At 38.5% G+C, this 14,658-nt stretch overlaps 1 protein-coding gene across 1 annotated transcript in view; it reads right to left on the bottom strand.

Moving 5' to 3' along the window:
* Positions 1-12,604, bottom strand: part of chrna6 (cholinergic receptor, nicotinic, alpha 6) — a 42,399-nt gene extending 29,795 nt beyond the window's left edge. The window contains exon 1 of the mRNA XM_059359935.1: positions 12,468-12,604. Coding sequence (XP_059215918.1) covers positions 12,468-12,525 — 58 coding nt within the window. The 5' untranslated portion in view covers positions 12,526-12,604. The remainder of the gene's footprint in view (positions 1-12,467) is intronic.
* Between the last annotated feature and the right edge of the window lie 2,054 nt (positions 12,605-14,658).

The following is a 14,658-nucleotide window of genomic DNA, read 5'->3' as shown; positions in this document are numbered from 1 at the left end:
ATGTGGAAAACCTTCTGTTGTGCTGCCACCAGAGGGCATTACCTGTAGGAGATTATCCCTGTTATACATACAATAATGGACTTTGCTTTAATAAAATATTATATGGTAGGAAAGGTTCTTACTTTTTCTCATCCTCCTTTTTTTCTTCCTTGTCCACTATCTCGGACAGGAAGACCACAGTATGTCAGGTTGGGGAACTGTGTTTCTGGGACATTAATGAGCAGCACAGGAGCTCCACAGGGCACTGTTCTGGCTCCACTCCTGTTCACACTGTACACAACAGACTTCAAATACAACTCTTAGTCCTGCCGCATCCAGAAGTACTCGGACGACACTGCTATTGTGGCATGTATCAGGATTGGGCAGGAATCTGAATATACCAAAACATTTTTACAATTTACAACACAATTGGTGTTCTGTATACTTCAAGTAAAACTGTAAAATGATACAAACAAGGGATTGATTCTGCCTCCGCATTGTGTCTTTGTGGTGGGTCAGGCCCCACGATTTTGTCACATACAATGGGGAAAACCTTCTCTTGTGCTGGATCCAGCCATGAAAAACTCACAAGCCACAAAACTCCACACCTGCCACAGGAGGGGCATTACCTGTAGGAGATTGTCCCGGGTATACATACAGTAATGGACTTTACTTTAATAAAATATTATATGATAGGAAAAGTTGTTCTTACTCTTTCTAATCCTCTTTTTTTCTTCCTTGTCCAATATCTCGGACAGGAAGACCACAGTATGTCAGGTTGGAGAACTGTGTTTCTGGGACATTAATGAGCAACACAGGAGCTCCACAAGGCACTGTTCTGGCTCCATTCTTGTTCACACTGTACACAGTGGACCTCATACACAACTCTGAGTTCTGACACATTCAGAAGTACTCAGACAACACTGCTATTGTGGCGTGTATCAGGAATGGCTTCAGTGACTGGAGTCACAAGAACTATCTCCTACTGAACACCTCAAAGACTAGATTTCATAGATTTCCGCAGGTTCAAGCCCCCTCTTCAGCCAGTGAATAAGATGTTTGAGTTCATTTTGAAATACCTGGATCATCCGCTACACAAAACCTTTATGGACCAAAAAAACAGCAGTGGACGGCTCCTCTCTCTCTGTTGCAGGACGGAGAGATTCAAAAGATCCTTCGCTCCATCAGGATGTCTCATTCTAACAGAGCTAACAGGCTAACTGAATTTCCTCTCGGGGATAAATAAAGTAATTTTGATTTTGATTGTAATTTTGATCTCTTACAAATGTTTTTCCTCAGCTACATCTCAGACTCCCATCCATAGTTAGTATTAACATTCAACTTCACTCTGAACTGGCTTATATTGTATCGAATGATTTAATCCCATTATTAGATAACTGGATGTGTGTTCACAGTTTTGTGGACAGTGAATGATCCGATAGGTGGGTTTAAGGCACTGAGAATTCAGCATAGGGTTTAGGGTTGCTGTTACCAAGTAAACCACAACTGAAGTTGCTAGAATTATAACTAAAAATCTAGTTATGGTGTTAAATAACAGTGAATCTGCACAGTTCTGTTGGTTGTATAAGCCACAAAAGTTTTCAAAGTGAACCATTTCAAAGCCACGAGTTCAAAGTTCCCCACACAGTTTGCTGCCTTGAGGCCGACTGAGTCACGGCGATTATCACTCCCGCTGTTTGTAAAGGTGATCACCCACTCTTTCTCCTTCAAGACCCCCAGTGCTCCTATAGAGGTCTCACACAGAAACCCCGCTTGCTTCCCATCACCCTCTATAAATATCTAGATCAATACCGCATTCTTCTCTGCTGGGCAGCTCTCAAGGTTGTTGGATGAGCTGTATTTGAGAGGGAAGGCACAAAATGGATAAAAAGAAAAAAAGAAAACAAAGTAACGAAAATACAAAGACACATAGAAATACTGGGAGCAGTAAGAGGAGGAAGACGTCTACCATTGAGAACTTTGCAGGAACTTATGTTTTCGACTTTGCCTTGAGGGTCTGCTGTTTTTTTCCACTAAACTCTTTTAAAAATAACAATAATTTGACTACAACCAGAAAAACTGAGTTTGACATAGATGAGAGGAAAATGTCTGGTTACACTTTACAATAACCATCATTTATAAATGGTGAACAGTTTATTAATGTTTAACCCTCTGGAGTCCACGAAAGCGCCGGAGCACGACTTCTTCATGACGTCACAACATAAAAACTGTGCAGCATGGAGCCCTGCTGGCAGCTGAACTCTAAAGTTTTGGCTTTTCCACAAGTTTCCATGTCCAAGGTTAAAAAATCACCTCAACATGATTTTAACTTTTTGCAGAGATTTTCCTAATTTAGCTTTGTGCATTAGCATTTTTATGTGTTTTACGTGTGTTTTTTTTTTTTTAATTTTTGTGTGGGTTTTTTTGTGTGTTCAAAATGTTGATCCAGTAGGTCAAAATGAAAAAATAATCAGGGCTTATAGGTGAGGTTGTGCTGAAAACAATGATATCAACACGTTATGGTAAAGATTTTTAAGTGGTTTATACAGACAGAATGAAAAGGAGTCAAAAACCAACAAAATGGCCCCAAACTCCAAAAGGTTAAGTAATGTGAATGCTTAGACTTCTAAGGATTAATCATCATTTATAAACCGTATATAGGCCATTTAGAATGGTAAATATATAATTTATTAATGTTCAACTATATATGTTTAAAAATGGCAAATATCCACCCATCCATCCATTTTCTTCCGCTTATCCGGGGCCGGGTCGCGGATAGATGGTATATTAATGTAAGTTTATAGTAACTTTACCATTAACAAACAATTCAATTATAACTAATAGTTTATTAATAGTTTCAGTTGCACTCATTATAACATTTTTAATACCATATTACGTATGTTAATGATTTTGAAATGATTCATCTACCTTTAAGAAATTGGTTGAAAACATTTAAAGATTAAATATGTATAGCACTTTGTAAATGGTTGATAATTGGTTTGTAAACCATCTATAAACATTACTTAGTTGGTTATTGTAAAGTGTTACCAAATGTCTTAATTAAAATGGACTTCTTTGCAGAAGGCCTTGAAATCCTGATGATGAAACAGTGCTGACCCTATTACATCAAGATCCTTCCTCAAAGGCAGGAGATAACCCTGTTCATGGAGACAGCAGTGGCACCAGAAACCTAGCTGGTGCTGAACTTCTGCTGACAGCCCCTTGGAGAGACTGACAAGAGAAATTAAAAAAAACAAAACAATAAGACGAGGAGAGGAGAGGAGAGGAGAGAAAAGGAGAGGAGAGGAGAGGAGAGAAAAGGAGAGGAGAGGAGAGGAGAGGAGGAGAGAGACTGAAAGCCAAAGCCTTCTTAAAATGTCACTCAGAAGATTATGAGAATCCAGACTTCATAACACTTTGCATCTGATCCATGTTTAGAAAAAAAGGGAAATATTCCTATGCACAATGTCATAGCAGTATTTTTGATCAAGAGAAGAGAAGAGAAGAGAAGAGAAGAGAAGAGAAGAGAAGAGAAGAGAAGAGAAGAGAAGTAAGGATTGAAGAAAGGTAATTTTAATTAAACCACAAAAGAAGAAAGAGAGGAATTAGTTGGACTAAAATGGACTGTCATGGTGCTTCGCCTACTTGTTGGTATAATTACAAAGGCAGCGCTGCTCTCTGCCACACGTCCACCGACTAAACCGGCTCTTTGATCAAAACAGGATGTTACACACATGTCCACACGCACATACACACAATTAACATGGTCACATGCATTTCACGTTGAGAATCATAAAAGAACCAATTATGACAGAAAATGAGCCACAGGTTTTAAGCACTTTCATCTGGATGTGTCTCATTTCCTCTCTCTATCTCTCTCTCTCTCTCTCTCTATGATTCTAATTATTAGCCTACCAATCTCACTCGCCGGTTCATCAAGTTAGGATTAACACGCCACATGGCAAAAAGGTAAAGAGTCAAGAATAGGTGTATATGAACGACATATTGTGTGTAAACAAAAGATTGTTTTTAGTTGAAGGCTACGCAAAAAGGACAGATTTAAGAATACTTTTTTACCTACTGCAATTGCACTTTATAATGACTCCCCTTTTAGTAAAGACAGAAGAATATTTATTTAAACTTTAGCTTAAGCTGCTCATACTGTATGTATACATCAAACTGTATTTTTGCACATGTATATTTGCACACCTGTTTATTTACACACATGTATATTTGCACACTTGCTGTAACTGTTATCTAGGAGTAACAGCAACTAATGCACATGGACCATCCATTCAACTTTCTCTATCCTAGGCTATGTATTGTGGGCTCATTTTGTATAGGTGGAATATGAATGTATACATGTGTTGTGTTGTGTTGTGTTGTGTTGTGTTGTGTTGTGTTGTGTTGTGTTGTGTTGTGTTGTGTTGTGTTGTGTTGTGTTGTGTTGTGTTGTGTTGTGTTGTGTTGTGTTGTGTTGTGTTGTGTGTATGTTGGCTGCTGGAACACCTAAATTTCTCTGCTGGGATGAATAAAGTATATCTTATCTTATCTTTATCTTAATATGAGACATACAAGTCTCACTACAAATAAAAAAATGGGTTTAATGACGTATGAATAATATCAACATGTACAAATGTGAAAGTTGCAAATGAATCACAAATGCAGCTTCCTATCCATTTCTGATTAAACCAACTAAAAAGGCGAAAGAATTTTCAAAATCGACAGTTTGTGTCTGCTGAACCCCTCCACCACATTAAAATTGTCCAAGAGTGGTATCTATAACTGATTAAACTGTTTTTTGTTTTTTTTTTGCTCTAATGTAATCTGTCATTAGCATGTCCAGCAAACTAGCTTAGATACAGGAGTAGTAAGCTACGCTGCTTGTCCTTAACTAGCTAGTGTTCACGGAAAAACACATGTACCTGTGGTGAAGTAATTTTTGCCAGCTCAAAATATGGACATTATTACATATACAATATTATGGTCTAATAATAAGAACAATATAAATATCTAAAATATGGATGCACTGTACAGAAAGTTCAGTATGTGCCGACTCAGAGTAATAAATATATATTAATAAATACACTGGTTCTGGAGTTGGGTGGGGGGGAGAGATAATAATAGTTGAATATTGCACAGGAACAGTGGGGTGAGGTAGTGTTGTACACATACACATATTCAGTAGTTTTGTTTTGCCATCAGTCTGAAATGTGTACACCAACACATATTGCATTATAGTGTTTCCTGTTCAATTTCCTAAAGTGCGCAGTGAACTCTGATGGCTTACGGTTAAGGCTGGCATCATTCTTTCTGCTCACACTTTTCCTGCCAAAATGGCGGAGTAAACAAAATGAGTCATATGAAGTCCAGAGCTCTGTCGCTCTGTAGCTTATAGGCTTAGCTTATCTTTTTAATCAGACTCTTCTTTTCAAACAAAATTGAGAAAAATAAGCTGCAGCTTTTGAAAGAGAAAAGAAGAGAAGAGGGGTAGAAGAGGAGTACAGTAAACTCAGCAACACGTACACTTAATGTACTGAAATGTACAGTATCAATAATTCAACTAGTTTGTCAGAATCTGTCAAAAACACACTGAAAAAGAAGAAAAGAAAGAAAGAAAGAAAAAGAAAGTTAGTTAAGATATAGATCCTGTGAGACCATGTTGCACAGGCTCTATATCTTAACTAACTTTCTTTTTCAGTGTGTTTTTGACAGATTCTGCCAAACTAGTTGAATTATTGATACTGTACATTTCAGTACATTAAGTGTACGTGTTGCTGAGTTTACTGTACTCCTCTTCTTAACTCAAAGTCCGTGGAATAGCCACGGAATCACTCAAATTTCTGTGAAACTGACACGGATTTCGCTACAATGCAAGTTAATGACAGTCATATCCCGTGGCTATTCCAACATACAAAGTGATTATGTACATTCACTGAGTGAATATTTTGAAAATAAAATATATTTCTCGCTAGAAATGTGATCAAAATCCATTTTTATGCAGAAACTAAGTCAAAATATTGATTTTTTTTTTTTACTAAAAATGAGAGAACAGTCCGCCATATTTTTTGTTCTGACCGCCGGGACCTTGAAAGTCACGTGACTTGGAACAAACCAATAGGAAAAAATATCCATGGAACAGCCACGGGATATGACTGTCATTAACTTGCATTGTAGTGAAATCCGTGTCAGTTTCACAGAAATTTGAGTGATTCCGTGGCTATTCAACGGATTTTTCAGTTAAGCAAATCCGTGGCTATTTCACAGATTCCTGTGAGACCAGGTTGCAATAATTCAACTAGTTTGGCAGAATCTGTCCAAAACACACTGAAAAAGAAAGTGAGTTAAGATATAGAGCCTGAGATATTTAATACACCCAAGACATGAAAGTCAGAGGTCAACTTGCATACTGTAAAATAAATAGTCAGGAGATGTCACTGAAGACGATGATGAAGAGTGAGAGTGAGGAGATGGACGAGGGGGGAAAGAGGGGGACGGTGAAGGACGGATAATGAGTGATGGAGAAGAAGAGACCATTTTATGGGCTGTTTGAGAGGATACTGTTAGAGAGCCATTTAGCCTTCAATCTCCCCTGAGCATGCAAATGCTTTTAAAGGAGATCGAGCGAGAAAGGCAGACAGGAAAGAGAGACAGAGAGAGAGAGAGAGAGAGAGAGAGACTGGGTTGAAAGGGAAAGTGTGTTTTTACTTTTTACATCTTCATCATGCACAATGCTTGTATGGTAAACACTGTAGGAAGGAGTAATTGCTTGGCGACGAGCTAAAATGCTCCACTCGTACTGTTTGTTTTCCTTTTGTGCTTTTAAAGCTGACTTGAAATGAGCTGAAGTCAACTGACAGAGATTAAACGGGGGGAGAAAAGTAGAGAAGGAGGGAAAGAGACAGAGGAAAAGACAGAGATACAAGTGAGTAAGATGAAGTAGAAAGCTGATGACAGCAACAGAACCTGAGAGATTTGTGAGTGAGAAAGTGTGGAGACAGGTGCAAAGAGCCAGGGAAGATAGAGTAGTGGAGCAGGGATTGGACTGTGTGTGTGCGTGTGTGTGTGTGTGTGTGTGTGTCCAGCAAATGGAAAAGGAAAAGATGTGATGCCTGTGACAGCAGAATGCTCTTTCACATCGCAGCTACACTGTGTCAAAACCCTGCAAACAACTCACTTTAAATCTTCTTTTCTTTCACTCTTTTCTTTCTGTCCATTTTCAGCCGACACAAGCACTAATATACGTCTAATAGGATGCTATTAAAAACCGTATGACATTCACAGAAGACCGCACACGTATCTGTGCGCTCTCACATTACCATGCAGAAAGAAAATGAACTTTTTTTTCCACGTTTAAAACGAGCAGATCAAATAAGAATTGCACATCTTTCCCTCAAGGCGCGTTCCCAAAAAAGTGGGTTACATGAATTTGAATATGTTTCATGTAAAAAAAAAAAGTCATCCGACCTTTGTAGTTCAATCTCTCAACGGTGGGTTTCTCATTTTAAAATGTACATTTTGTAGGTGATTAGGTGTAAATTGGACCCTGAAGTGGTCATATTCTTGTCTCTGGGGTTCAGGAAATGTCATTTCAACCTTGAGAGAAGCCAGAGTGAGAAAATTAGGGGTTAACAGTGTGTATTCTTTGATACTAAATATGCTGTTAGGAAAAGTGAAGAAGTAAAACGTGCTTGAATAAAATGATTCTAAAAAAGATTTGCTCTGACACTGGATATGTGATTGGTGGAAATGAATAAAAAGCTCCAAACTTTGTGTGTTCTGATAAACAGAGATATTGATTGATAGGTTGCATGTTCATAAGAGCAGGCAGATGATTAGTGAAGCGAGCTCTGCAGTGTGATGTGTTCTCAACACATCTATCTGTGACTCAGTTTGTCTTTAGCCACGCCCCCTCTGCTCTGTGTGCTGCGCTATAAATGTTACTGTGATATAAGCCTTGTTACCACACACACACACACACACACACACACACACACACACACACACACACACACACACACACACACACCTCATCAGCACAGTTCAGTGACCGGATCATCAGTCATGCATTGAAATACATTAAGAGAGCAGCTTCTATTTGAAAACAAAGGACAGCATCATGAACATACCTACAGGCTGAGGTAACACATTAGTAGTAGCACATTACAAACCGCCAGAAGCAACACACACACTGTATATATGTGTCCATGCTATTTACTTTTTGTGTGTTCATGTATTTTGAAGCACTGGGGACCTCTGTGTGCATATTAGTTCGTATACATTTGTATGAGGCTGTGGGTAATAGATAAATAAAGATAGATAAAGAGCAATGCTCCAGTCTGGTATATAATGATGCACTCAATCAACATGGTCTCAAAGGAATCTGTGAAATAGCCACGGATTTGCTTAACTCTAAATCCGTGGAATAGCCACAGAATCACTCAAATTTCCGTGAAACTGACACGGATTATGCTACAACACAAGTTAATGACAGTCATATCCCGTGGCTATTCCAACATACAAAGTGATTATGTACATTCACTGAGTGAATATTTAGAAAATAAAACATATATTTCTCACTAGAAATGTGATCAAAATCCATTTTTATGCAGAAACTAAGTCAAAATATTGATTTTTTTCACTAAAAATGAGGGAACTGTCCGCCATGTTTTTTGTTCTGACCGCCGGGACCTTACAAGTCACGTGACTTGGAACAAACCAATAGGAAAAAATATCCATGGAATAGCCACGGGATATGACTGTCATTAACCTGCATTGTAGAGAAATCCGTGTCAGTTTCACGGAAATTTGAGTTATTCCGTGGCTATTCCACGGATTTTGAGTTAAGCGAATCCGTGGCTGTGTGCAAAAAACAGGATTTTTACATCACAGACTAATGTTAATGTGCAGTATTTTAGGATTAAGTCACTAAAAACTTTAATCAGCGTTGATTTTTTTCAACATTGAAAGAAGACTTTGATGAGTCTTTAACCTTTGACCCCTTTACTGGGTTGCCTGAACAAAAAAAATGTGAATCCTATTTTACTTGCCACATGTAGATAGACAATACAATGAGTTAAGACAGTTGGCAGCATTCAGTGATCTGCAAATGCTTCCTTATTATGTTGATGTTATGCTGAATAAGCAATTAATTTGTTACAAAAAACATGTATTCATGCACATTTGGGTTGGCTTGTTTTGTGATTGTTTAAAAACTTCTTTAAAAGTAAGTTTTCTAAATTGTGTACATTGTCTTAAATTTCTGAACATGTGAAATTATATGTAAATGTGCCATCTGATTTGTGATTATGTAAAACATCTGTATACAGTCTGGGAAAAATAATTAGACCACCCTTGTTTTCTTTAATTTCTTATTCATTTCAATGCCTGGTACAACTAAAGTTACATTTGTTTGGACAAATATAATGATAACAACGAATCTAGCTCATAAGAGCTTAATTTAAGAGCTGATATCTAGACATTTTCCATGGTTTTCTGGATAATGATGTTGGTTATTATCAATAAAACCATGGAAAATGGCTACCAATTTGAAGAAAAGGGGTGGTTTAATAATTTTTCCATGCCTGTACAGTTGTAGTTGGTCAAAGCAATATTCTGCCAAGACAAGTCTTAATTATCTATCATAATAGATATAATATGATTCAACTCTAATGTGTTTAGAAAGATAAGATGTTCACTTACTGCTTCACAATGAAAGCTTTCCAGTCGCCAGCCAGGCTTTTATTGTGAAGCAGCTATAATTAAACTCTAAGGTTTTTTTGTTGTTATCATTATATTTGTCAAAACAAATGTACCTGTAGTTGTACCAGGCATTAAAATGAACAAGAAATTGAAGAAAAAGGGTGGTCTAACCATTTTTTGTATTTGCATTATATACACTGTATGTGTAGTCAAACTTGTAAGTGTTCTCAGACTTGTGAATCTGTACAATAATCAAATTTGTGATAGTAATTTATAATGAAGTAAACAATACATTTCATTCAAATTTGTAAAAATGTCCCCAGATTTTTAAATCTAAATTAAATATACCACTCTAAACTTCATCACAGAAAAAAAGTCCTCAGCATTAGAGTAAACAGGTGCTTCTCAATAAATTAGAATATGATGGAAAAGTCCATTTCCAGTAGTTAAAGTCAAACAGCCCCATTGAGTGCATATAAATGGACTTCTAGGTCTTCATTAAATGTAAGCCATAATCATTATAATTAGGAGAAATTTAATAGATTAAGACATGAAATGTTTCATTCTGTGTGTAATGGATCTGTATAATGTGTTATTTCCACTTTTTGAATTGAATTACTGACATAAATAAACTTTTATATATCAGCCTGCTAGCTGGCTAAGATTAGCTACCGGAGCTAGCTACTAAATAGTAGTTCAGGAGTACTGAAGATGGCGCAACAAACCTCAACCCAACTCAACTTTATTTGTAAACCACTTTAAAACAACCACAGCCGCAACAAAGTGCTGTACATAAACAAACAGAACAAGAGACAATAAAATAAATAAAACAGGAATAAACACTAAAATAAATATTCATTGCTTTTTAAAAAAAAACAATTTAAAAAACAATAAATAAAAGCAAACCATAAAACACTAAAAACAAGAGCAGAGTCTCATGCGTGGTTAAAAGCCAAGGAATAAAAATAGGTTTTAAGATGAGTTTTAAAAATGGACAGTGAGGAGGCTTGTCTGATGTGCAAAAACCTCCCAGAAGTCCCTTTGTCTTTAGCTGTGTGTCTGAGAAAAGATTTACATCTAGGCCACAGGTTTGGGTTCATGACTTTCCACAAACATTTACAAATGTTTGGGTACAAAGAAATGGCTTAAAATACAAACAACAAGAGAGTAAGGGAAACACACACACACACACACACACACACACACACACACACACACACACACACACACACATAAACACACCCACACCTTCCAGCCAAGAGGGTCATGCATGGAATCAAGTATGTGTGTGGAGCCTGATAAACCATAAAAGAGCCTATCTGCCACCTTGCATAAATCAGATAGCTGTTATTTATGCCCTTGGAGCGAATGTTTACGTTCCTGCTTTGAAATGCCACAGCATAATTACCGTCTCTGCATCTATTCCACAGAGTGGCTGCAGGTCACATCCAGGCTCTGTGCCTCAGCTGCGGTCAGTGATTAAGTCTGGGTACATTTCAGTAATACCAAATCCCTGCTTTCCTCTATTCCCTTTCCTTTCCTTTCCTTACTTCCTCCCTCCCCCTGCCTTTCCACCTTCCTTCCATTAATCTTTTCGCTCTCCCTTCCTCCCATCACTCCTTTCTCCTTCTGTCTCTCCCTTCCTCCTTTCCTTCCTTTATCCTTATCAATCAGTTTCAGCTCAGTGTCTACAAAGCTGCTCTGCTTGAAAAGTATATATATTCCCTCCTGATCTCAGCCATCAATACATGCATGATGCTAACTCCCACCTGACCTAAACTGATTCTCTGTACTAAACTTAGCCTAGCCAAAGATAACTTGTAACCCTAAAATATGCCCTTTTTAAAGGTGAGAATGCATCAAACTAACCTTCAAACGGCCCTACTTCAAAAATATCCTCACTTTGAAGCTCTAAAAATGTGTTTATATCTTTTCACACAGAAGAGCACAGAAGCAAAATAAAAAGGCAATACAACTTTTTAATCACACCATAATTGGGGTCAAACAAAACAAGGTTATCAGACGTATCCAAAGACGCACGTGGCAGTGAGAAAGGGTTTTATCAAAAGCCTGCAGACGGCCGATCTGCCTGCCTGAAACCCGCCTATCTGCCCTCTGTCTGAGGAATACAATGTTGGCACAGGCCCTGTGGAACTCTGCACACTCTCTCACCAGCCGTAAACAGGGAAACAGATCCTGTAAACAAACTCTAATCTGTTTTGCTTTCCTAAAAAATCACGCCTCACGCCTCAAAACAAAATTTGCATTCATCAAAATTCATTTTCCGGATTCTTCTGCATTTCATTTTGTTGGCCTAGTTAACCAAGTCATGGATGAGCTTTATGACGCGATCATGTCGAGAGAGAGAGAGAGAGAGAGAGAGAGAGAGAGAGAGAGAGAGAGAGAGACCTTTGGCATGAACATTTTTCGACATTTTACGCATTACTTCTCCGTTTTCAAATGTATATATACATTTATTTAATAGCTGAAAAAGTTATGAGAGTGATTATCGATTAACGCAGTGGCTCGGGAACTTATTTTGGCTTTTACGCACCGGACAGAAACTCCGCTCCGTTCCTGCAGCTGAAAGATTAAGACAAACTTACTGAAAAGCGTATAAAACCATCACACAATCTCCAAGTTAACTGTCCAGTCACTGACGCGCAAATCTCACACACCGTATCATCGCCAAGCTTTTTAACTCAAACCAAATAAAAATGCTTATCTGGAGGCATGAACTCCACATTATAGGCTCTATAAGCCTACCTGGGATAAATCCTACTCACCTTGCGCCATGAAACCAACAAGAAGAAGCAGCAAAGTCCATCTCTCCGCCGGCTGCATCTCTCCCCCGTGTCGTTTAAGGATCCTCTTCACTTTTTTTTCTCCTGAAGGAACTCTGTCGGATCAATAAATGAGCGGAAGAAATAATGTGAAATGGCGTGAAAACATGCGTCTCTCCCCTGGTGCCGCCTGTCTCGCTCTGCCGGTGCGCTCCTTCCTGATACGATCCGAACTTGACTTGGTTCGTCCCTCCCCTATGAGCGCAAAGCTCCCCTCTGGCGCATCCATACGGACTCCACACAGGGAGGGAAAGAGCCGCCCCAACACTTCTTGCTCTGAAGGAGAATAGGCGTCATTTGATTCCGTGGATGGCAGGAAGAGAAAATGAGCACATCAGTGTAAAGTTGAGCTTGAATTCAGGAGGAATGTTTGCCGCTGGTGTCTTGCAACTAAACGCAAGTGTTGCACTCACCGTAGTTAAGCTTAAACAGAGTGTAACATACCAGAAAAACTCACACTGGGAACATTTTTATCCCATTTAATGTGTTTGTGGCAGAGCCAGAGAGGTCAGAAATCATAATAAAAAAATAAAAAATTGAGATTTTGTCATTAATCGGCAGTTCCTCCACTTTTTGTCCACATCTTCAGCTTATATAGACGTGCAGAAAGTTTTTATATGATGGTAAATGCAAGATGAAGGTGATTTCAGCTCCAACTGAAACTCAGAGGCGCTGTCCAGGGTGCTGAAGTCAGCTGCTTACTTGCGCACTTACTTTAGCCTATTTAGAAGGATATTTCATATTTTTCTAACATTTTGCACCGTGTTTTGTCGCATGAGAGACTTAGCTGTTGAATCAGTGCATCCTGATGAGTCAACACACGGTCTGTGCATCACTTCAGACTGTTTACGCTGAACCCAATAGTAGACATAGGGCGTTCTGCATGCTGTGTCTGTTCCCAGCCACTAAACAGCAGCACTGCGCTGCGCTGAGGAAAGAAAAAAAAAAAAAGTTTAGCAGCTCCAAAACATCGTTTCTGTCTCATTGAGAGGCGCTGCTCGTATTATATGCTCCCTAGGTAGCTCCGGAGGATCGCGCTGATTATGTTTAATTTTAGCCCGCAATTTTCCACGCTTGGTTTGACGTCATCAAACGGAGTAATTAAGGCAGTAATGCTTAGCTAAGCTGAGCTGAACCGAGCCCACACAGTCAAGCTTCAGAGTAGAGAGTGAACGGGACACAAACTGGAGGTTGTGTCCTGGAATCCTTTTTATACAGTTGACCAATCCAAGGTGTACTTCTGATAGATACCAGTCCTGTATGTGGAAACACTGGTATTTGTGTCTTTTATAGGAAGTTTATAAGCACTTGCCACTTTTTAGTGCTATTATTCTGAGATGCTTTTTAAAAAAAATTGAATAAGCACTTTTTTTTTAAATATTAAGTGATATAACGCCTTTTACACTGTATGTTTGTTTTATGTACTGTATGTGACTGTATGTCTATTTGGACGTTGGAGTCTGCAATAAAGTTTTGAGTGATTGATAGAGAGAGACAGAGTGGATTTACCTCTCAGTGGTTATGTGTCTGTAAGTGGCTGTTATCTATCTATCTATCTATCTATCTATCTATCCGTCACACACACACACACACACACACACACACACACACACACACACACATATAAATCAGCTTCCTTTGATGAATTGGAATCGTAGTTTGGCTTCATGGGGTGATCGCTCGGCATCACAGCCCCCTGTTGAACAAGTTCTGCTTAACTTAATGGATTATTTCATTGCTCAATTTTCTTTTAATTGCTCTTACCAGCAGGGGCAGATGATCAGACACACACACACATACACACACACACACACGCACACACAGCTACAGATACAAGATTTTCTGACTGCGACATTCCAAAGAGAACAAGAGCATTTTAATATCTGACCCATTGACTTCATGTTTATTTTTATTATTAGATATTGAAAATGCACTGTGGATGTTTCAGTATGTTGAACTGCTCTGTGTAATACTTAAAGGGACAGTTCACCTCACAAATCAGAAATGCACAGTTTTCCCGCAATTTTATTGTGGTTTGGTGTGTGTTGCTGAGTGTTGGATATTTCTGCTGTAGAGATGTTTGCCTTCCCTTGAATATAATGGTACTTTTCTTATGGTTTCAAAAAAATACATT

The sequence above is a fragment of the Centropristis striata genome, chromosome 1 (assembly GCF_030273125.1).
Source record: "Centropristis striata isolate RG_2023a ecotype Rhode Island chromosome 1, C.striata_1.0, whole genome shotgun sequence".
NCBI classification, from domain to species: Eukaryota; Metazoa; Chordata; class Actinopteri; order Perciformes; family Serranidae; genus Centropristis; species Centropristis striata.
This window is presented reverse-complemented; position numbering and strand designations above follow the sequence as displayed.